This window comes from Aquarana catesbeiana, linkage group LG02 (assembly GCF_042186555.1).
Source record: "Aquarana catesbeiana isolate 2022-GZ linkage group LG02, ASM4218655v1, whole genome shotgun sequence".
In the NCBI taxonomy this organism is placed as follows: domain Eukaryota; kingdom Metazoa; phylum Chordata; class Amphibia; order Anura; family Ranidae; genus Aquarana; species Aquarana catesbeiana.
Genome location: NC_133325.1, coordinates 788,501,087 through 788,524,849, shown reverse-complemented (window position 1 = coordinate 788,524,849; position 23,763 = coordinate 788,501,087). Strand labels below are relative to the sequence as shown.

The 23,763-nt window shown below is 43.1% G+C and overlaps 1 protein-coding gene and 1 long non-coding RNA gene across 2 annotated transcripts in view; one reads left to right on the top strand and one right to left on the bottom strand.

Annotated features, from left to right (window-relative positions):
- LOC141129421 (uncharacterized) overlaps positions 1-23,763 on the bottom strand; it is a 36,757-nt gene that overhangs the window by 11,645 nt on the left and 1,349 nt on the right. The window lies entirely within an intron of this gene.
- On the top strand, positions 335-22,749 carry LOC141129882 (N-alpha-acetyltransferase 50-like). Its single transcript, XM_073617924.1, is given in 7 exon segments — positions 335-358; positions 958-1,056; positions 1,885-2,068; positions 10,194-10,313; positions 18,755-18,821; positions 22,488-22,620; positions 22,622-22,749. Coding segments are annotated over 7 exon segments (675 nt in total). The 3' UTR covers positions 22,670-22,749.

The following is a 23,763-nucleotide window of genomic DNA, read 5'->3' as shown; positions in this document are numbered from 1 at the left end:
ATATATATATTAAAGTGTGTATTTAAAAAATATATTTTTAACATGCTGACCAGAGCAATATGATGTTACCATAGTAACAATATACTACCTCTGGGGAAGTGATCAGTGTTTTTTTTTTTTTTTTTTTTTCTATTGTAAGCAAGCATTTTACTGAATGAACTCGATTCATTCTGTTTGGTTTTTCTTTGATTGGCCACAGCTGATCACTTGGCACAGATGGACTGTGATTGGCCCAGCCTGTACCATGTGATCACTGTGACCAATCACAGCTAGCCGCACAGTAGATGACTTGAAAGGAAACCATCCATTGTTTGCAACTGTGATGTGACCTGCTATGATTGGTTACAGCGGTCACATGGTACTGGCAATGGACTGGTACGGTGATCAGTCCTTGGCTGTGTCCGGTGGACAATGTGTGCATGCTGCGTACCTAAACCTCACAACACTGTAACAGGTGGGGGGGGGGGGGGGTGGGGGAATGATCTTTCAAGAGACAAACAGTTCTATTCCTGTTATGTACATCCAAATTGGATTATTAGGTTCCCCCTGGATCAGGCTGGCCGTGTAAAGACAAACTTTTCATCGTAAACGTTTAGACAGCGGATAATTATAATAATAAAAATGTTGTCCGTTTTATAAGCTGCAGAGAAAATCTTTGTTTGGGAACAGATGGGGGGGGGGGGGGGGTGTATTACCACATGCCTACAGACCCCGTGTAGATCCTTGCACCGGGCACAACTCTTCAGTCAGTGTGGATCGGAGGATGGTCCCCCCCCTTTCAGACTAAATTTAAACAAGTCGATGGCTGGAAGTATATTTTTGGGCTTGGTGGAGTGATCTGCAGTGGGATCCGTTTTCAGGGCAACGCATTCCTTCTGAGGACGGTCAGGAGCTATTTATAGCTATGAGCAATGCAACCATCTCTGAATACTGGTAAGTTTGAAATGCTTTTCACAGGCTCGGGAAAACATAGCATGTCATAAAGCTGGAACACCGGAGATCAGCGCCTGGTATGAGATCAGCGCCTCGTATCGCTGCGTCTTCGATCTGCCGCTTGTTTGTCACTTAAAACCTCCATACAGAACTAGACTGATGATGATACAAGGATTTAGATTGCCCGTGCACTATGGCCTTTCCTGCTGGCTAGCCTCTTTTTTTTTTTTTTTTTTTTTCCCCCTTCTCGGAGACGGGCGTTGCGCTTGGCACAAGGGCAGCAGCTTGCTCGCGGTCACCATGATGCTGAGACCACACTTAGTCACATGGTCAGCTGTCGGTGTCATTTCTGTCCCCTAGAACTTTGGACGATTGTATGTTTAAACGATGGTGCAGTCTTTGCACATTTCTATATATATATATATATATATATATATATATATATATATATATATATATATATATATTTCACCTAAATGTTGGAGATGCATTCACCCATTCTGCAGCCGGTACAGAGCGCCGCATACTTTGGCTAATGCTACAACAGTACATATTACAGCGCACGCCATGCCGTCATAGTTATGGAGAGCAAATGGCTTATTAGGGCCAACTTGGCCATTACAAACTATAGTCATTTGTAAAGCTGAAATCATATGTTAAAGCTTAGAGGCCTTGAATACCGTGTGATTTGTTTTTTTTTATGTTTTTATTGTTACGTGACTAAATTGCATTCTAAATTGCATTTACTGTTTGTAAATTGTTTTTGACATGGGGCCTGTGTACACAAGTGCGGTGCTGGTTTCTATCACACGTTATCACAGTGCACAAATGTGAGCAGGCTGCCTGGGTTTGGTGCGTGGCGGGAACGTGTGCCCCCTCGTCCTCTGAAGTCATTCTTCTTCTTCTTTTTTTTTTTTTCTGTTTTCATTGTGTAGTTTTTGCTTTTTTTAGGCTTCTGTCTGTGGAGTGATAATTCAGCATGTTTTGCTTTGTTCCAGTAGCCGGATCGAGCTGGGGGATGTGACTCCACACAACATAAAACAGTTGAAAAGGCTGAACCAGGTCATCTTCCCAGTCAGCTACAATGACAAATTCTACAAGGACGTCTTGGAAGTCGGGGAGCTTGCAAAACTTGGTACGTGCCGGAGCCTTCGTGTTCATCTTTGCTGTACCCTTTCGCTGCTAGAGCCAATTAAAAAGAAAAAAAAAAAGCCCTGAAGATTACATAATACTCCCAAAACATATATTTTCTGAAAGCAGACACCCTAGAGCAGTGATGGAGAACCTTGGCACCCCAGATGTTTTGGAACTACATTTCCCATGATGCTCATGCACTCTGCAGTGTAGTTGAGCATCATGGGAAATGTAGTTCCAAAACATCTGGGATGCCAAGGTTCGCCATCACTGCTCTAGACCAAACTGGCGGCCCTCCAGCTATTGCAAAACTATCATGTCCCATCATGCCTCTGCCTGTGGCTTGAACTCTCAGCCTTGCAGTGCATCATGGGACTTGTAGTTTCGCAACAGCTGGAGAGCTGCCAGGTTGAGACCCCTGCCCTCGACCTTTGCAGTAATGTTGTGTGACATAAGAAAATTGGACCTACCGCCATTTTATTCTCTGTCTAGGGCAGTGATGACGAACCTTGGCATCCCAGATTTTTTTGGAACTACATTTCCCATGATGCTCATCTACACTGCAGAGTGCATGAGCATCATGGGAAATGTAGTTCCAAAACATCTGGGGTGCCAAGGTTTACCATCACTGCTATAGACGTAGAATAAAATGGCGGTAGCGCCAATTTTTTTATGTCACACATTACCGCAAAGGTCTAGGAAACGCAAAATTTCAGTTAAAAAAAAAAAATATATATATATATATATATATATATATATATATATATATATATATATATATATATATATATATATATATATATATACTAAAATTTAATTTTATGGCACACAAACACAACAAATTTACCCAATATTTTGTTAAAATATAAAAGCTGCGGTTGCACTGAGTAAATAGATACCCAACATGTCAAACCTTAGATTTGTGTGCGTCTGTGAACTGGCGACAAACTTTAGTACCCTAGATTTTCTATAGACCCTTTTAAAAGGTCATCAGTTTAGTGTTACAGAGGTGGTCTGCTGCTAGAAATATTGCTGTCATTCCGGCGTGTGGGGTGATATGCAACATGTGTTTTTATCACATACAGTGGATATAAAGTCTACACACCCCTGTTTAAAATTTCAGGTTTTTGTGATATAAAAAAAAATGAGATAAAGATAAATAATTTCAGAACTTTTTCCACCTTTTTTAATGTGACCTACAAACTGTACAACTCAGTTGAACAACAAACCTAAATCTTTTAGGGTGGAAGGAAGTAAAAATTAAAATATGGTTGCTTAACCACTTCAGCCCGGAAGATTTTACCCCTTCCTGACCAGAGCACTTTTTGCCATTCGGCACTACGTCGTTTTAACTGACACAATTGCGCGGCCGTGCGACGTTGCGCCCAAACAAAATTTATGTCTTTTTTTTTCCCCCCCCACAAATAGAGCTTTCTTTTGGTGGTATTTGATCGCCTCTGCGCTTTTTTATTTTTTGCGCTATAAACGAAGAGCAACAATTTTGAAAAAGACGCAATATTTTTTACTTTTTGCTATAATGAATATCCCCCAAAAAATATATATAACATTTTTTTGTCCTCAGTTCAGGCCGATATGTTTTTCTTCTACATATTTTTGCTAAAAAAAAAATCACAAGTGTATATTGTGTAAAAGTTATAGCGTCTAAAAAAATAAAGGATAGTTTTATGGCTTTTTTTTTTTTTTTTTTTTTTTTTTTTTTTTTTATAACATTTTTTATTTATTTATTTTTTTAACTAGTAATGGCGGCGATCTGCTTTTTTTTTTTATCGGGACTGCGACATGGCGGACACGTCAGACAATTTTGACACATTTTTGGGACCATTGGCATTTTTACAGCGATCAATGCTATAAAATTGCATTACTGTAAAAATGTCACTGGCAGTGAAGAGGTTAACCACTAGAGGGCAGTGAAGGGGTTAAGTGTGTCCTAGTACATGTTCTAACTAAAGGGGACTGTGCAGGGGAGATGACAGATCGTCTGTTCATACACTGTATGAACAGACGATCTGTCTCTTCTCCCCTCAAGGAACCGGAAACTGTGTGTTTACACACACACAGATCCCCGGTCTTGGTGTGTCCCGAGCGATCGCAGGAGCCCGGAGGTGATCGCAACCGCCGGGCACTCTCATCGGCTCCGTGGGCGAGCAGGGGGCTAGCCCACGGAGCCGAGTGGCTGTCTATGGTACCTACATACCATGACGGCGATTCGCACAGCCGAGCCTAGTTGCGTCAGTACAACTGCGGCGGCTGGTCGGCATGCGGCCAAGTGTGCACACCCTTAAATCAATACTTTCTTAAAGCACCTTTTTTGATTTTTTTTTTTTTTTTTTTTTTTTTTTTTTTTTTTACAGCACTCCGTCTTTTTGGGTGTGAGTCTATCAGTATGGCACATCTTGACTTGGCAATATTTGCCTACTCTTCTCTGCGAAAACACTCCAATTCTGTCAGATTGTGAGGGCATCTCCTGAGCACAGCCCTCTTCACATCACCCCACAGATTTTCAATGGGATTCAGGTCTGGCCTCTGGCTGGGCAATTCCAAAACTTTAATCATCTTCTGGTGAAGCCATTCCTTTGTTGATTTGGATGTATGCTTTGTGTTGTTGCCATGCTGAAAGATGAAGTTCCTCTTCATGTTCAGCTTTCTAGCAGAAGCCTGAAGGTTTTGTGCCAATATTGACTGGTATTTGGAACTGTTCATAATTCCCACTACCATGACTAAGGCCCCTCTTCCAGCTGAAGAAAAACAGCCCTAAAACATTATGCTACCACCACCATGCTTTACAGTGGGTATGGTTTTCTTTTGGTGATGTGTGCAGTGTTATTTTTGCACCAAATCTATCTTTTGGAATTATGGCCAAAAAGTTCAACCTTGGTTTCATCAGACCAGAACACATTTTCCCACATTCTTTTGGGAGACTTCAGATGTGTTTTTGGAAAATTTAGCCGGGCTTGGATGTTTTTCTCGGTTAGAAAAGGCTTCTGTCTTCCACTATACCCCAGACATATGAAGAATACGGGAGATTGTGGTCACCACACAGCCAGTACTTGCCAGATATTCCTGCAGCTCCTTTAATGTTGCTGTAGGCTTCTTGGCAGCCTCCCTGACCAGTTTTCTTCTCATCTTCATCAATTTTGGAGGGACATCCAGTTTTTGGTAATGTCATTGTTGTGCCATATTTTCTCCACTTGATGATGACTGTCTTCACTGTGTTCCATGGTAGATCTAATGCCTTGGAAATTCTTTGGTATCCTTCTCCTGACTAATACCTTTTAACAATGAGATCCCTCTGATGCTTTGGAAGCTCTCTGCGGACCATGGCTTGTGCTGTAGGATGCGACTAAGAAATGTCAGGAAAGACCTACTAGAACAGCTGAACTTTTATTTGGGGTTATTCAGAGGCATTTTAAACTATGGCAGGTGTGTACTGACTCCTATTTAACATGAGTTTGGATGTGTTTGCTTAACTGCTTGCAGAACAGCTGCCGTCGTAATACGGCAGCAGGTCAGGTTGGCTTTCCTGCGCAAATTGGCGTAGCTGTACGGCGGCTCGCGCAGTGGCGGGCACACGCTGCGGGAGCATGCCCGCTGGTCGAGCGGACTCTGTCCGTCCCCAACCCACGATCGCCTAGTACAGAGCAGAACAGGGGGACATGACAGAGATCTACTGTTCCCAGTCATCGGGAACAGCGATCTGTCATCTCCCTGACAGTCCATCCCCCCCCCCCACAGTTAGAACACACCCAGGGAACACAGTTAAATTCTTGATCGCCCCCCTAATGTTAACTCCTTCCCTGCCAGGATCATTTATACATTGATCAGTGCATTTTTATAGCACTGATCAATGTAATAATTGTCACTGGTCTCCAAAAAGTGTAATTTGGGGTCAGATTTGTCCGCCGCAATGTCGCCGTCCCGCTAGAAAATCACAGATCGCCACCATTTCTAGTAAAAACAATAAAAAAAAAAGCTAAAAGTCCCTAAATCTATCCCATAGTTTGTAGACGTGATAACTTGCGCAAACCGATCAATATACGCCTATTGCGGTTATATTTTATTTCTTTTTTCCCAAAACATAAAGAATATAGATCAGCCTAAACTGATGAATACATTTGGCTTTTTTTTTTATAATTTTTTTTTTTTTTTTTTTTTTTTTTGGATATGTATTACAGCAAAAAGTTAAAATTTGTAAATTGTTGTTTTTTTTTTCTTTGTCGCTCTGTTTATAGTGCAAAAAAATAAAAACCGCAGAGGTGATCAAATACCACCAAAAGAAATCTCTATTTGTGGGGGAAAAAAAAGAAATCAATTTTATTTGAGTACAACGTCGCACGACCACACAATTGTCAGTTAAAGTGGCGCACTGCCGAATCGCAAAAAAAAAATGGCCTGTTCATTAAGAGGACAAATCCTTCCGGGGCTGAACTGGTTAAAGGGGTTGCAACCCTCCTAGGTTTTTCACCTTAATACATCCTATGCATTAAGGTGAAAAACCTCCTGGGATGCAGCAGCCCCCCTTTTAACTTACCTGAACCCGGTCTTTCCAGTCCCGGGGACGAGCACACCCACTCCAGCCGGTGTCTCGTGTCCTGATTTGGATAAATTGATAGCAGTGCAGCCGTTGGCTCCCGCTGCTGTCAATCAAATCCAATGACGCGGGGGCAGAGTCCTGCTGTCTGTGTCAATAGACGCAGCAGCAGGACACGAGAGAGTGCCCCGTTTGGAATGCGGCTCTCCGTGGGGACACTCGAGAAGAGGAGGAGCCAGGTGCGCCGCTGAGGGCCCCCCCGGAAGAGGAGGATCGGGGCCACTCTGTGTAAAAACACCTAATGTTTTTGCTATCTCTCTGATGGGTTTGTTTTGTTTTTTCAGCCTAAATGAAAAATCTGACACTTATGCTGGCCATACGCTGTACGAAAAATTGGATGCACCCATTTTCGAACAAAGAACATTTGGCCGTGAGCGCAAACAATGGTGTCCTCATGTAATGACCGATAAATTGTTCAGTGGACATGAATGCATTTTATGTTCTTTTTTTTTTTTTACATATACCTTGTGCAGATAGTTCGGATGGCAAACACATTAACCTTTTCAATTTATCGTTCGTTTGGCAGAAAATTTCCAAACTCGTCTGTTTTTTTTTTTCGGCTCAAAAACGTCCAAACGATTATCGATTTTGTGCCCATTAACTGGCCGAAAAACAAACTGTCTAAATGACCGAATTTGTGACACTTTTTTTTTTTTTTTTTTAACAGTGTAAAAATAAAAGGTAAAATACGCTTCTGCGCGCCGAGCTCGCGTGCAGAAGCGAACGCATACGCGAGTAGCGCCCGCATATGAAAACGGTGTTCGAACCACACATGTGAGGTATCACCGCGATCGGTAGAGCGAGAGCAATAATTCTAGCCCTAGACCTCCCCGTAACTCAAAACATGCAACCTGTAGAATTTTTTTTAAATGTCGCCTATGGAGATTTATAAGGGTAAAAGTTTGTCGCCATTCCACGAGCGGGCGCAATTTTGAAGCGTGACATGTTGGGTATCAGTTTACTCGGCGTGACATTGTCTATCTTTCAATATAAAAAAAAAATTGGGCTAACTTTTTACTGTTGTCTTGTTTTTTAATTAAAAAAAGTGTATTTTTTTTCAAAAAATACGGTGTGACAAAGTATTGCAACGACTGCCAATTTATTCTCTAGGGTGTTAGAACCCCCAACATTATACATTTTTTTTCTAGCAAAAAAAAACCTAGCAAACAACACATCTAAAAAAGAGGCTCAGTCCTTAAGTGGTTAAGGTTTGACATAATTTTATATGGTTTTGGTAAATCCGAAGACAAACATCTGCAGAAAATCTAATAGCGTCTATGGGGTCTAAGTGACGCTTTACGGGGGACCAGTGACACCAATACAGTGATCAGTGCTAAATATATGCACTGTCACTGTACTAATGACACTGGCAGAGAAGGGGGTTAACAGGGGCAATCAAAGGGTTAAATGTGCTCCTAGGGAGTGCTTGATAACTGTCGGGGGGGGGGGGGGGGGTGATTTTACTATGGGAAGGCAGAGATCCATGTTCCTGCTTAGCAGAAATACAGGATCGCTACCTTCCCTTCTCACAGAACACCATTCTGCCTCCCGAATGATTACGTGTTCCTGCCCGGGGGAGCCGCTGTGTGTGTATATGTATGTGTGTGTGTGTGTGTGTGTATGTATATATATATATATATATATATATATATATATATATATATATATATATATATATATATATATATATATATATATATACAGTGGCTTGCAAAAGTATTCGGCCCCCTTGAACTTTTCAACCTTTTGCCACATTTCAGGCTTCAAACATAAAGATATAAAATTTTAATTTTTTGTGAAGAATCACCAACAAGTGGGACACAATTGTGAAGTGGAACGAAATCTATTGGATATTTTAAACTTTTTTAGCAATTAAAAAACTGAAAAGTGGTGCGTGCAAAATGATTCGGCCCCTTTACTTTCAGTGCAGCAAACTCACTCCAGAAGTTCAGCGAGGATCTCTGAATGATCCAATGTTGTCCTAAATGACTGATGGTGATAAACAGAATCCACCTGTGTGTAATCAAGTCTCTATATAAATGCACCTGCTCTGTGATAGTCTCAGGGTTCTGTTGAAAGCGCAGAGAGCATCATGAAGACCAAGGAACACACCAGGCAGGTCCGTAATACTGTTGTGGAGAAGTTTAAAGCCGGATTTGGATACAAAAAGATTTCCCAAGCTTTAAACATCCCAAGGAGCACTGTGCAAGCGATCATTTTGAAATGGAAGGAGTATCAGACCACTGCAAATCTACCAAGACCTGGCTGTCCCTCTAAACTTTCAGCTCAGACAAGGAGAAGACTGATCAGAGATGCAGCCAAGAGGCCCATGATCACTCTGGATGAACTGCAGAGAACTACAGCTGAGGTGGGAGAGTCTGTCCATAGGACAACAATCAGTCGTACACTGCACAAATCTGGCCTTTATGGAAGAGTGGCAAGAAGAAAGCCATTTCTCAAAGATATCCATAAAAAGTCTCGTCTAAAGTTTGCCACAAGCCACCTGGGAGACACACCAAACATGTGGAAGAAGGTGCTCTGGTCCGATGAAACCAAAATCAAACTTTTTGGCCACAATGCAAAACGATATGTTTGGCGTAAAAGCAACACAGCTCATCACACTCAACACACCATCCCCACTGTCAAACATGGTGGTGGCAGCATCATGGTTTGGGCCTGATTTTCTTCAGCAGGGACAGGGAAGATGGTTAAAACTGAGGGGAAGATGGATGCAGCCAAATACAGGACCATTCTGGATGAAAACCTGTTGGAGTCTGCAAAAGACCTGAAACTGGGACGGAGATTTATCTTCCAACAAGACAATGATCCCAAACATACAGCAAAATCTACAAAGGAATGGTTCACAAATAAACGTATCCAGGTGTTAGAATGGCCAAGTCAAAGTCCAGACCTGAATCCAATCGAGAATCTGTGGAAAGAGCTGAAAACTGCTGTTCACAAACGCTCTCCATCCAACCTCACTGAGCTCGAGCTGTTTTGCAAGGAAGAATGGGCAAGAATTTCAGTCTCTCGATGTGCAAAACTGATAGAGACATACCCCAAGCGACTTGCAGCTGTAATCGCAGCAAAAGGTGGCTCTACAAAGTATTAACGCAAGGGGGCCGAATCATTTTGCACGCCCCACTTTTCATTTTTTTATTAGTTAAAAAAGTTTCAAAAATCCAAAAGATTTCGTTCCACTTCACAATTGTGTCCCACTTGTTGGTGATTCTTCACAAAAAATAAAAATTTTATATCTTTATGTTTGAAGCCTGAAATGTGGCAAAAGGTTGAAAAGTTCAAGGGGGCCGAATACTTTCGCAAGCCACTGTGTGTGTATATATATATATATATATATATATATATATATATATATATATATATAATGTATACACACACATACATGAAAAGGTGAACCAACATTGTATTTTTACCTTTTAAAAATATTTGCATTTTATTTATGAATGTTATTTTGTACTGATGGGTTTTTTTGTTTTTTTTTTTCTTTTCTTTGCAGCTTATTTCAACGACATTGCAGTGGGAGCCGTATGCTGTAGGGTGGATCACTCCCAGAATCAGAAGAGACTGTACATCATGACCCTGGGGTGCTTGGCACCGTACCGAAGGCTAGGAATAGGTAGGTCTATTCAATGTTTGGGGAGTAAAAAGGTATATTGCACAAAAGGAAACCATTTGTATGGTATAAACCAGTATATCTGAATAACTGCACAATCCCACCACACATGATGCAAAAAAATAAATTAATATATACACATTTATTTCTCAAGTCATCTTCCAGGACGGCACACCTGAGATGAGAGGCTCCTCCCCACAGGAAACACAATCAATCAACAGCTGTTTTAAGTCCACACCCTTCCCCCTGATCCTCAGTTTTTGATTGTGTTTCTCCCTACACGGCGAAACTGTTTGTTTTTTTCCAAATGACCGAAGCCTGGGGCTGGTGGTCTCCCCCCTGGGAGCTGGACCAAATGCCTGGGAAGCCTCTGGGTCTGGCGGGATATATTTATCCTTCCCGGGGGGTTCCCCTATCCTTTCCTCAGGGGGGGCAGCAGAAACTGGGAAAGCCCCCCTGAGAGCTGAAGGCCCCTGGGTACAGTGGTGTCTCCAGAACTTCAGGGGCCTTTATCCTGTCTCCCCCCCTTACCTGTCCGGAAGTCCTTTCAGACGGGGGTGCTGGCCGTCGGTTCTTTCCAGGGGGATCGTATCCCCTGACTCCTGGGTCCCTGGTAGCTCGCGTGGGCTGCTGGGGAGGGCACCGCCTGAACGACCCACGTTCTTACCCAGGAGGGAAGGCTGAGAGTCAGCAGGAGCAGGCGCCCACATCCTCCTTTCGAGGAGGCACCAGTTTACTATGGTGAATGTCTGCCTAAGCCACCTCAGATGGGAATGAGGAACGTACGGCATTGCCCCCCCCCCCCCATGTGTATATACTGACTGGACAGAGCAGGACACAGCCTAAATTTGCAGCTCCCTAAAGGGACAGCAGTTGTGGGGGGGGGGGGGGGGGGTGGCACTTTGGCGGCTATCCTCCTTGCGTGTTGACCATAAGGATGGAAAAGCAAGCCCGGTGGCTGTGGAAAAAGGGGAAGACGACAACGGTGAGTCAAAAATCCCCAAACCCAGCCAGATGGTTTCTGGGCATTTGAGATAATCTCCCCTGGGGTCTGGATTCAAATAGCCCAGAAGCTTTTGCTAAAGACACCAGCCACAGCTCCCTCCTACATCAGAGATGCTGTATGGTGGACAAGTGGTGCAGAGGAGCGAGTGTGCCTAAACCACCTCAGATGGGAAAGAGGTTGGTAAGGCATTTTTTCCCCTTCCACCTGTATTTACTGAGTGGTGCAGTGCAGGACCTGGGGTCTCCATAACAAAATAGCCCAGAAGCTACTGCTAAAAACCACCAGCCACAGCTTCCTCTTATAGCAGAGACACTGTGGTTATCACAACAGTAGGTTGCCAGCCTCTCCCTACATACCCGGTTGTGGTACATTAGTAGGGGTGAATACAGCAAAGAGGGTGACCTGGTAGAACAAAGAGTTCCTTACTGGCCAGGTATACCACTGAACAAGTTATTAAGGGTGCAATGGTTGAAGGATTCAGGAGTAAGCTCCCTTGCTCAGCAGGTGCACTAGGTTATCTGGCCCTATTAGCCCAGCTGCTAGGAATCTGCTTAAAGTTGCTCCAAGATGCTTAAAAGCTGACCTAACTTTCAACAATGTGGCAGGGACCAAGCTTCTGTGTGGCACAGTAGGGGTTCCCTTGTGACAGATCCTCCTTTTGGGGGTTGCTTGCTATGGGTAACTTTTCATAAGCTCCAACCTCCCACTCCACTCTTACATTGTGGTTATATTTTAATGCAGGGGGTAAGAAAAACCTTTTTGTTGGTTTGGGCTACAGTCCACTCAGTGACAGATCTAAAAGCGATTTACCATAAATCGTTTTTCCTATATCCTTTGATTAAGGATTTTCTGTGCAAACATATGCAAGAGCTAGATGGCTATATGATTGCTTGTTTAACCCTTTCATGACTAAGCCTATTTTTGAAATTTGGTGTTTACAAGTTAAAATCCATATTTTTTGCTAGAAAATTACTTAGAACCCCCAAACATTATATATATTTTTTTAGAAGAGAGTCTAAAGAATAAAATGGCGATTGTTGCAATATTTTTTATCACACGGTATTTGTGCAGCGGTGTTTTAAACGCAAATTTTTGGAAAAGTGACACTTTCATGAATTTTAAAAAATCCAAACAGTAAAGTTACCCCAATTTTTTTTGTATAATGTGAAAGATGATGTTACGCCGAGTAAATAGATACCAAACATGTCACCCTTTATAATTGCACGCACTCGTGGAATGGCGACAAACTACGGTACCTATGAATTTCCATAGGCGACGCTTTAAAAATTTTTTACGGTTACCAGGTTTGAGCTACAGAGAAGGTCTAGGGCTAGAATTATTGCTCTCGCTCTGACGATCGCGGCGATACCTCACATGTGTGGTTTGAACACCGTTTACATATGCGGGCGGGACTTCCGTATGCGTTTTCTTCGCTGCGCGAGCTCGCGGGGACGGGGGCGCTTTAAAAAATTTTTTTTTTTTTTTTTTTTATTTATTTTTGTACTTTTATAAATTGTGTTTAAAATTTTTTTTTTTTTTTTACTTTTATTGCTGTCACAAGCAATGTAAACATCCCTTGTGACAGTAATATGTGGTGACAGGTACTCTTTATGGAGGGATGGGGGGTCTAAAAGACCCCCCATCCCTCCTTTACACTTCAAAGTATTCAGATCGCCGAAAACGGCGATTCTGAATACTGTGTACTTTTTTAAATTCGGCGCCATTGGCAGCCGAGTAAACGGGAAGTGACGTCATGACGTCGCTTCCGCGTTTACAATTAGAAGGCTGGAACGAAGCCGCTCACAGCTTCGTTCCAGCCCGCCCCCAGCCGCCGGAGATTCCCGAATGGACACCGGGCCTCCCGATCGCACGGGAGGCCCGGTAACAGCGGCGGGAGGGGGGGGATGTCCCCTCCCGCTCCTCCGGTATAACAGCCGAGCGGCTTTTAGCCGCATCGGTTGTTATATTCGGGTAGCCGATCGCCCGCTGAAAACAACGGTACCGGGATGATGCCTGCAGCTGCGGGCATCATCCCGGTATAACCCCGGAAAGCCGAGGACGCATATGTGCGTTCGGTCGGCGGGAAGGGGTTAAGGGCTGCAGGTGGCTATTTACCTCTAGGCTAAATTGGTAACCACCCTTTTTAGAGGTCTTATATTGGTCTCTAGGGCTGGGCTCATTGAGACTTTAGTTACTGATCAGCCCCACCCGTGTATGAGCTGGCTAGCGTTTGCTCAATCTACGGAGGTAAGGTAGGACAACAGCTACTATAGTAAGGTGTCCAACCATTTTAGGATTGGTTCCTTCACTGGTGGTGAAGGATTAGTATCTACAGCCCAGGCTATGCCTATGAAATAATTTGCTCCTGTTTGGTTATTTCATAAAGGGATACACCATGACTCCTTCTTGGCTGCTCACCAGTAGACCTCAGTAGTGAAGGTTTGTCCTTGCTGGGATGTTTTGTGGCACAACTAAAGTACACATTGAGATTTGTGACCTCTCTGCTGAAGCTTGTTGGGTGTCCTTTATATCCTAAAGGTACTGCTTTGTTTGGCTACAGATCAGAAAATACAACAGGGAAGGTGGTCTGTACTTTCTGGTTTTGTGCCGCACGCCAGAAACGCACATCATTGAGTCTGGTGATGACATTTCTGCTCATAATTGTTATATTGCTGCACATCAGACAAGATTGGGGTCTGTTTTGTGGGGTTTTTGTGTCCTGTATTACTGCCTTATTGGTTGCTTATCAGAAAGGCAGCAGGAAAGATTGATGGCAGGGGTAGTACATATACTGCCTTTGGTAATCGGTACAGCACCACAAGGTGGCTTCGTCCTGATTCAGACAGTGCTATTAACGGCAATAGCTGCCAATTTTAGGCATGCGATTTGACATGTGAGTCGCATGCCAAATCGCTTCAATATGGATGTGCTATCTCTATTCAGAATTGTTAGATTGTTGCACATTAGAGATATACACGATTGAAGTTTGTCTGTGGATTTGTAATCGGTGCAGCACCACAAAGTGACGTGCTGATTCAGACAGCGCTATTAACAGCAATGGCTGCCGATTTTAGGCATGCGACTTTGACATGTTGAGTTGCATGCCAAATCACTTCAATATGGATGTGCTATCTCTATTCAGAACTGTTATATTATTGCACATCAGAGATATACAAGATTGAGGTCTGTCTGTGGGTCCTGTATTACTGCCTTATTGGTTGCTTATCGGAAAGGCAGCAGTGATGACGGATGGTCCTGATTTTGTTGGAAAATACAAAATTGAACCTGTGCCAGGGGTAGTACACATACTGCCATTGGTAATCAGTGCAGCACCACAAAGTGGCCCGGGCTGATTCAGACAGTGCTATTAACGGCAATGGCTGCCAATTTTAGGCATGCGATTTGACATGTTGAGTCACATGCCAAATCACTTGAATATGGATGTGCTATCTCTATTCAAGATTGTTGTTGCACATCAGACACATACAAAATTGAAGGTTTACTGCCTTATTGGCTGCATATCAGAAAGGACACAACAGTGAAGGTTGTTTGTCTTTTTCTGATTTGTTTTTGCTGCTCAGCAGGGAGACACATTGAGAGTAATGACATCTCTGCTCAGTATTGGTATATGCTACACATCAGACATACACAAAGATTGAACATTGTGTCCTGTATGTCCTATATTTACTGCCTTATCGTCCGTATATCAGAAAGGCACAGCAGTAAGTGGTGTTTCTCATTGATCTTCCTTGCTGTTTCTTAGGTATACACAGTAGGGGGTTGTTGGCTGCACTCCTCCAGGGAGCCACAGCATGGGGACCCCTTGTTTGTTCGACCCGAAAACTGCTTTTCCTGCGACCTGTGTAATCTTGAGGTCTGGGGTTCCGTAAGCAGGGGACTGCTGGATACGCTGCGACCTGGAGTCGCACAGTCACGAATGATACCCTTTGGAAGCCATAGTATATGACTTCTCATGCGTCTTGCAGTCCCAAGTGGCAGGTTGGGTCGCACGGGTGTGGGAACCCTAAGCTTATCTGTCCCTTCTGGTTCAGGTTTTGCAATGCTGCAGGAATACTCATTGTGGAGTTATTGCCTTATTTTGCAGTAGACCAGAAAGATCGCAGCTGTAAAGGCTGTCTGTCGTTTGTTTTTATGTTGCTGCACAGCAGAAGTACTCAACATTGAAGCTTTTTGGTGCTTTCTGTTTTATATTGCCTTACCTTATGGCACTTCAGAAAAACAAAACGCTGTAGGTTGCTTGTGTTCTTTCTCTGTTGGTTCTATGTAACTGCACTACAGAACTGCATAACAGGAAGGATTGTCTTATAACTGTACTTGGTGGTTCGTCATAAATACGCAACATAGAAGTTTGGGTCTTTCTGTCTTCTCGTTATAGCCTTGTTTTGCTGTACATCAGTAAAACACCACTGTAAAAGGGGGTTCCCGTCCTTTCTGTATTTACCAGTTATGACCTAGCTAGCTGCACTTCAGAAATGCGCAGCATTTAAGGTGTGTTTGTGTCTTAATGCTTACATATTGGCCGCACATCAGAAAACCAGACTGTGAGGTTCAGATTTGGGTCTCTTCCCATATTTGATATTTTGGTTTAGCTAGTCACACAACATTGATGTCTATGCTTGTGTCCTTTCTGTCTAAATCTATTGTGCTATGTCCACAATCTATGATTTTTTTTATTTGTGATATTAATAATACATGTATCACCTTTTTGTATTTCAGCCTTCTCTTCTGTGAAAGGGCCAGGAGTTCTGGTGCAGATGTCACATGTCAGAAAGCCTCGACCCCTTACATTCAGGGATGCCAGAGCCATTTCCTAGGGTTGAAGCCCAGTAGAGTTATGGGTCACTGGAGGAAGGCGATAATGAATCGCCCTGTTTAATAAGAACTTAGGAAGTTTGGTTCAGAGGAGTTTTATGGCCTGAAGATGAAGTATAAACATGTATACCCGACCAAATAGGTTACAGCTCGGTGCATGGCCTTCATTTTGCCCTTCTAGCAAAACTAGATGTAGCAATATGAGTGTTCTTCTCCTGCTATAGATGTTAATCTCCTGAGTAGGCTCTCAGGCGTAAGTAAAACTATAGATTGGGCATGCCTTAAACCCAGGGATTAAGTTTTTGTTAATCTATTTCCCTTAAGTAGGTTTCCCTTCAGTCTTTGCTGACGTAAAGCTAAAAATTAACAAAAAGGGGTTGTCTGTCAGGGGCCCCCCTTTTTTGGCAGTTTTATTTCCCTGGACAGGGTTGTGTTAAGACAGGCCCCCTTATGGATCAATGTAGTATCCTTGTCTTACAACACAGGTCTCCGATTAATCTTTTTAGTGGTTCTAAACAGCACCTATAGGCAGAATAGGCCATTGTTGGTAGATGTGTGACAGGCAACATTGATAACCTACAAGTTTAACATGTTTTCTGATTCCATGTTTAAGAGCCCACTCCACCTAGATCCTGCATCCGAAACAGAGAAGGCAGGGACACCGGTGGAGTAGACCGGCAGATCAGCCGCATGATCCAGCTAAGATACCTTCATCAAGCATATGGAGTAAAGGTAAAGCTTACTGCAGAACCAAGGTTCGCCAAGAGTCTTGCAGTGGTCCCACCCTAAGGTAGTCCTGAGGTACTTGATTATCCTCTCAGGTGTGCCGTCCTGGAAGATGACTTGAGAAAAGTACTAGTTACTTACCGGTAACTGTCTTTCTGGGAAATCTTCCAGGACGGCAGGCCTACTTCCCACACGTTGGAGGAGGGAAAATTTTAGAACACTAGAAGGTGAGTGCCTATGAGGAATGATTTCCCTTGTGAACCAGGTTCAGGAGTTACTTCTCTACAAACTGAGGATCAGGGGGAAGGGTGTGGACTTAAAACAGCTGTTGATTGATTGTGTTTCCTGTGGGGAGGAGCCTCTCATCTCTCAGGTGTGCCGTCCTGGAAGATTTCCCAGAAAGACAGTTACTGGTAAGTAACTAGTACTTTTTTCTGTGTTTGTTCGTCAAGTGGTTAGAGAGGGAGCTGCAGCACTATGGGACATTCAGGTGTGCAATTTGCTCATAAAGCATTCATTGACAGGACGGGTGATATCATTAGTCTGCTTCAGATGCGCAACAAGCAATTCTTCCCTCCTCCCTTCCCTCTCTCCTGCCTTCCCTTTCCTTCTCTCCTCCCTTCCCTTCCCTTTCCCTCTCTCCTCCCCTTCCCTTTCCCTCTCTCCTCCCTTCCCTTCCCTCTCTCCTCCCACTTTCCTTTCCTTCTCTCCTCCCTTCCCTTCCCTTTCCCTCTCTCCTCCCCTTCCCTTTCCCTCTCTCCTCCCTTCCCTTCCCTCTCTCCTCCCACTTTCCTTTCCTTCTCTCCTCCCTTCCCTTCCCTTTCCCTCTCTCCTCCCCTTCCCTTTCCCTCTCTCCTCCCTTCCCTTCCTCTCTCCTCCCTTCCCTTTCCCTCTCTCCTCCCCTTCCCTTTCCCTCTCTCCTCCCTTCCCTTTCCCTCTCTCCTCCCTTCCCTTTCCCTCTCTCCTCCCTTCCCTTCCCTCTCTCCTCCCCTTCCCTTTCCCTCTCTCCTCCCTTCCCTTTCCCTCTCTCCTCCCCTTCCCTTTCCCTCTCTCCTCCTACTTCCCTTTCCCTCTCTCCTCCCACTTCACCTTTCCCTCTCTCCTCCCACTTCCCTTTCCCTCTCTCCTCCCACTTCCCTTTCTCTCTCTCCTCCCACTTCCCTTTCTCTCTCTCCTCCCACTTCCCTTTCTCTCTCTCCTCCCACTTCCTTTCCCTCTCTCCTCCCACTTCCCTTTCCCTCTCTCCTCCCACTTCCCTTTCCCTCTCTCCTCCCACTTCCCTTTCCCTCTCTCCTCCCACTTCCCTTTCCCTCTCTCCTCCCACTTCCCTTTCCCTCTCTCCTCCCACTTCCCTTTCCCTCTCTCCTCCCACTTCCCTTTCCCTCTCTCCTCCCACTTCCCTTTCCCTCTCTCCTCCCACTTTCCTTTCCCTCTCTCCTCCCACTTTCCTTTCCCTCTCTCCTCCCACTTTCCTTTCCCTCTCTCCTCCCACTTTCCTTTCCCTCTCTCCTCCCACTTTCCTTTCCCTCTCTCCTCCCACTTTCCTTTCCCTCTCTCCTCCCACTTTCCTTTCCCTCTCTCCTCCCACTTTCCTTTCCCTCTCTCCTCCCACTTTCCTTTCCCTCTCTCCTCCCACTTTCCTTTCCCTCTCTCCTCCCACTTTCCTTTCCCTCTCTCCTCCCACTTTCCTTTCCCTCTCTCCTCCCACTTTCCTTTCCCTCTCTCCTCCCACTTCCCTTTCCCTCTCTCCTCCCTTCAGACAGGTCAGCACTGGAGCTCTCAAATCAGCAGAGGGAGCATTAGCTGTGTGGCTGCTTTTTAAATAAAATGTACTGTACTTTTTTTCTTTGCCCTATTTTAAAGTATTTTGGCTTTCTAGGCACAAAGATGCTAAATCACGTCTTAAACATTTGTGAAAAAGATGGCACCTTCGACAACATTTATCTGTAAGTTTCCTGAAATAAGCTGTAGTGTGATCCAATGAGGGTGACACCAATGTGTGTTGTGGGCAATTGATTGCCAACAGTAGGGTTGCACCGATACCAAGTATTTTCACGAGTACTCGTGAAAATGCTCCTATATCTGAAACCAATGCCTTTTTGAGGTGCGATTTACTTCCATATAAAATGAAGCTTTCTTTGTTTAATTTTACTTCTTAAAAAAAAAAAAAAGTGGAAAAAAAAAATGGTCAACGCCCCGCCGAGCTCGCGTGCAGAAGCGAACGCATACGTGAGTAGCGCCTGCATATGAAAACAGTGTTCAAACCAAATGTGAGGTATCGCCGCGATCGTTGGCGTGAGAGCAATACTTCTAGCCCTAGACCTCCTCTGTAACTCAAAACATGCAACCTGTAGAAATTTGTAAACGTCGCCTATGGAGATTTTTAAGGGTAAAAGTTTGTCGCCATTCCACGAGCGGGCGCAATTTTGAAGTGTGGTATCAATTTACTCGGTGTACGATTTATTTTTCACAATATTAAAAAAAAAAAAAATTGGGCTAACTTTACTGTTTTTGTTTGTTTTTTTTTTTTTTCTTCAAAAAAGTGTATTTTTCCAAAACAAAGTGCACTTGTAAGACCGCTGCGCAAATACGGTGCGACATAAAGAATTGCAACAACCGCCATTTTATTCTCTAGGGCAGGGATCCTCAAAATACGGCCCTCCAGTTGTTGCAGAACTACACATCCCATGAGGCATTGTAAAACTCTGACATTCACAGACATGACTAGGCATGATGGGAATTGTAGTTCCTGAACACCTGGAGGGCCGCAGTTTGAAGACCCCTGCTCTAGGGTGTTAGAAAAATATATATAATGTTTGGGGGGTTCTAAGTACTTTTCTAGCAAAAAAAAAAAAAAAAAGAATGTTTTTAACTTGTAAACACAGTCTGGAAATTAGGCCCGGTCTTTAAGTGGTTAATAAAAATTTGGGGGGGGAATGCTGGAGGCACAGAATATCTGATCTGCCGAAATCCAGTGAGTTCATAAAGCTTCCTACATTAAGCTGACCACACACAACCTCTGCTGCACTGACATCAGAAGTAATGTTGTCAGCCCTTACTCAATTCTCACCCCGCTGGACTAGAGAACCCTATGGTGAGGAAAAAATCCTTATTCTGTAGTTCAGGAAAAGTTAACTTGGGGGGGAAAAGCCAACAACACTTTTTGGGATGTCAGCAATCTCTCCCTGTCATTGCAAATCCCTCAAACAAAAAAACAATTTTGAGATTCACCTTGACTGGTTTTCTTTTTTTTTTTTTTTTTATTGCTGCTTACCAGAGAGAAGCTCAGGGGGGGGGGACGACGACTGTTGTGACTCTTATTCCTAGTCTAATAATAAAAGAGGCAGGTGACACAGGAAGTGGAAAATTTGCAGCAGTGAGCGTGGTGTCAGCCTCAATGCTATGTATGCCATGTAATGATTGGGGGGGGGGGGGGGGTATAAGAGAAATCACAAAAGTGATAAACAGAAATATAAACATTCTAGCAGGCCAACCAATTGACATGTTTGCATTTGAGTGTTTTGTAATAGTTTGCCCAGATCTGCTGTTTATATCTCTGCATACGGCCCCTGGTGTGCAACCTGCAGGCCCCTTGGTACTTCCCGTCCATTCATTAGTCATTGTTTACCTTGTCAGGTGCTTACCCCGGGCCAGTTGAGGGAGAGGATTAAACTGGTTTCTCTTAGCTTCGTGACTTTTATTAGTCCATTCTTCTTTTTTTTTTTTTTTCTCTCCTTTTTGGTGTATATCTGTTTGGACCTTTTTGATGATGCATCTGGTGGTGCCTTTTAATTTTTGGGACGGTGGCTGTGGGGAGGGTAGACTTTTAACCACTTAAAGTCCAGGTTTCTGGCACTTGGTTTACAATTTTAAATCGGTATTTTTTGCTAGAAAATTACTTGTAACCCCCAAACAATATCCCTTTTTTTTTTTTTTTTTTTTTTCTTCATTAAAATGTACTTTCTCCAAAAAAAAATTGAAAAAACCGCTGCGCAAATACCACGTGACATAAAATTCCCTAGGCTCCTTGCTTAAATTAAAAAAAAAAAAAAAAAAAAAGAGACCCTAGGGAATTTTATGTCACGGTATTTGTGCAGCGTTTTTCAAATGCAATTTTTTTTTTTGCGAAAATACCTTTTGAATTTTAAAAACAAAAAACAAACGCCACACAATATATATACCCCAATGTTTTTTGTAAAATATGAAAGATGTTACGCCGAGTAAATAGATAACTAACACGTCACACTTTAAAATTGCTCACGGTTCGTGGAATGGCGACAAACTACGATACTGAAAAACCTCCATAGGCAGCGGTTTAAAACGTCTTTTACAGGTTACCTGTTTAGAGTTACAGTGGAGGTCCAGTGCTAGAATTATCGCTCTCTAATGCTCACAGTGATACCTCACGTGTGTGCTAAGAACACCATTTTTACACATGCGTTCGCTTCTGTGCACGAAGGGATGAGGGCACTTCCCCCCCCCCCCCCCCCCCCCATCACTTGTATTTTTTCTTTTTCTTTTTTACCACATCAGTGCTTTCTTTTGAGAGACCCTTTTCAACTTGACATTCAAAACTCGTCCCTTCTCAAGTTCACATCATTGTGGCCTCTTTTCAGAAAAGTATAAACAAAAAGAAAAAAAAGCCGGGGAAACAAAAGTACCCTCCTTTATTAATAACCGTATAAAAATTTCCCCAACCTATATCACCCACCTATTGCCCACCCTTTCTAATTCCCCCCCCCCCCCCCTCTTCACTTGTAAACATCCCTTGTGATGGCAATAAGGATGACGGGTCCTCTCTATAAAAAGGTCTAGGGTCAAAAGGACCCCAAATCTCTTCTTTTACCTTTTTTCAAAAAGCAAAAGATCAAACAAACAAAAGAAGAAACAAAAAAAAAAAAAAAAACTTGTTTACTTCCACCCTGGGTTGGAAGTGACATCATGACGTCACTCTAGTCCTCCAAGGCCATAGAGGTGATCTAAGCGGATCTACTCTTTGGTTGCCTGTGTGACCAACCGGCGACACCGTACGATCGTTTCGTGGGCAAAACGGTAAGCCCGAGGAACGCTGGGGGGGGGGGTGGGTTGACGGCAACGACCATTAAAACCCCCCCCCCCACCCCCACCCCCCACCGCTGCTTCTGAAAGCGTTCCATTATTATCTACCTTCGATAATGTTAGGAGCTGCACTTGAAGCCCCCCTATAAAAAAAAATCCTTGACCATCTCAGACAATGGAGTTGCTACAAGTGAAGTATTTATTTTAGGTACTTGTGTAGCGCCGTCGATTTACGCAGCACTTTACATATATATTGTATGTTTACACCAGTCCCTGCCCTCGAGGAGCTTACAATCTAGGTCCCTAACTCACATTCATACTAGGGCCAATTTAGACAGGAGCCAGTTAACCTACCCAGTATGTCTTTGGAATGAGGAGGAAACCAGAGTACCCGGAGGAAACCCACGCATGCACAGGGGGAACATGCAAACTCCAGGCAGGTAGTGCTGTGGTTGGGATTGGAACCAACAACCGCAGTGCTGCTTGGCTGGAAGTGCTAACAATTTAGTGCTGCCCAAATGAAGTAACGCCATTCTTTCTTTCTTTCTTCACAGACATGTCCAGATCAGTAACGAGTCAGCCATAGATTTCTACAGGAAATTTGGCTTCGAAATCATCGAAACAAAGAAGAACTATTACAAGAGGATAGAGCCGGCCGATGCCCACGTCCTGCAGAAAAACTCAAATCTCCTCCACCGCCTCGCAGAACGCAGACGTGCAAAAAAGCGAAAATTAAAAAAGCAAAATTTACGAACGAACCCTTTATTTTTTTTTTTTTTTCTTGCACTTGCTTGTCGCCAAATATGGGAAAGAGACCCGTTTTTTGAGTTTTACCTCCGACCGTTCACTTCTAATATCTCTACTTCTCCTCTCCAACTTGAAAGGAAAAAAAAATTAAAAGGTTTAAAAAAAAAAAATGTTGAATGCTTCATCGGAGAGCTGTACAATCTTATCACATATTATTATATATTGTTTTGGTTGAACTCTAACGTATTTTCATGGAGACTCGCAGGAGTGACGGATGTTCTTTCTGGCTTTTCGACTTCTTTGCCCCGGTTTTTGTTTGGGAGAGTGCGTGGTTCTATCAGTCTGGAATAGTCTTTAAATAAAATCTAATTTCTTTTTAGCATTCTTTTTCTAACTTCATTGCTGTTTATTTCACTGATGTGCAAATAGTGTGCGTGTGTTTTTTTATATATATATAGTTGCAGGTTCCTACCTTCTGTTATTCTGAAGAAATCCCTTTGTGTTTGTCTGTGTCATGTGGAAAGTAGAGCGGCACGGTTAATCGTTAAAAATCGAGATCGTGGTTCTTTCACCCTCACTATCTTAACTATGCATTTTCCCGATTCTATGCGGAGTTCTTGCTCAAGATGACAGCTTTGGGAAAAAAAGGCAGTCTGCCAAGTTTCACAACATTCCTGGCTGAGCTAACTATAAACTTTGTAACGTTTTGTTCTTTAGATCAAAGGAATGAAGTTTGGTCTGTAAATGAGGGAAGTTTAAACCACTGAAAGACTAAACCTTTTTCTGACACTTGTTGGTTTCAAGTTAAAATCATTATTCTTGCTAGAAAAATTACTTGGAGCCCCAAACATAGATATATAGATATATTTATCTCTATATAGATATATAGGATATATCTCTATATAGATATATCTATATAATATATATATAATATATATATATATATATATATATATATATTATATATATATAGATATGATATAGATATAGATAGAGATATATCTACTATCTATATCTATATCTATCTCTAATTACACACAGTGGGGGCGGAAAGTATTCAGACCCCTTACATTTTTCACTCTT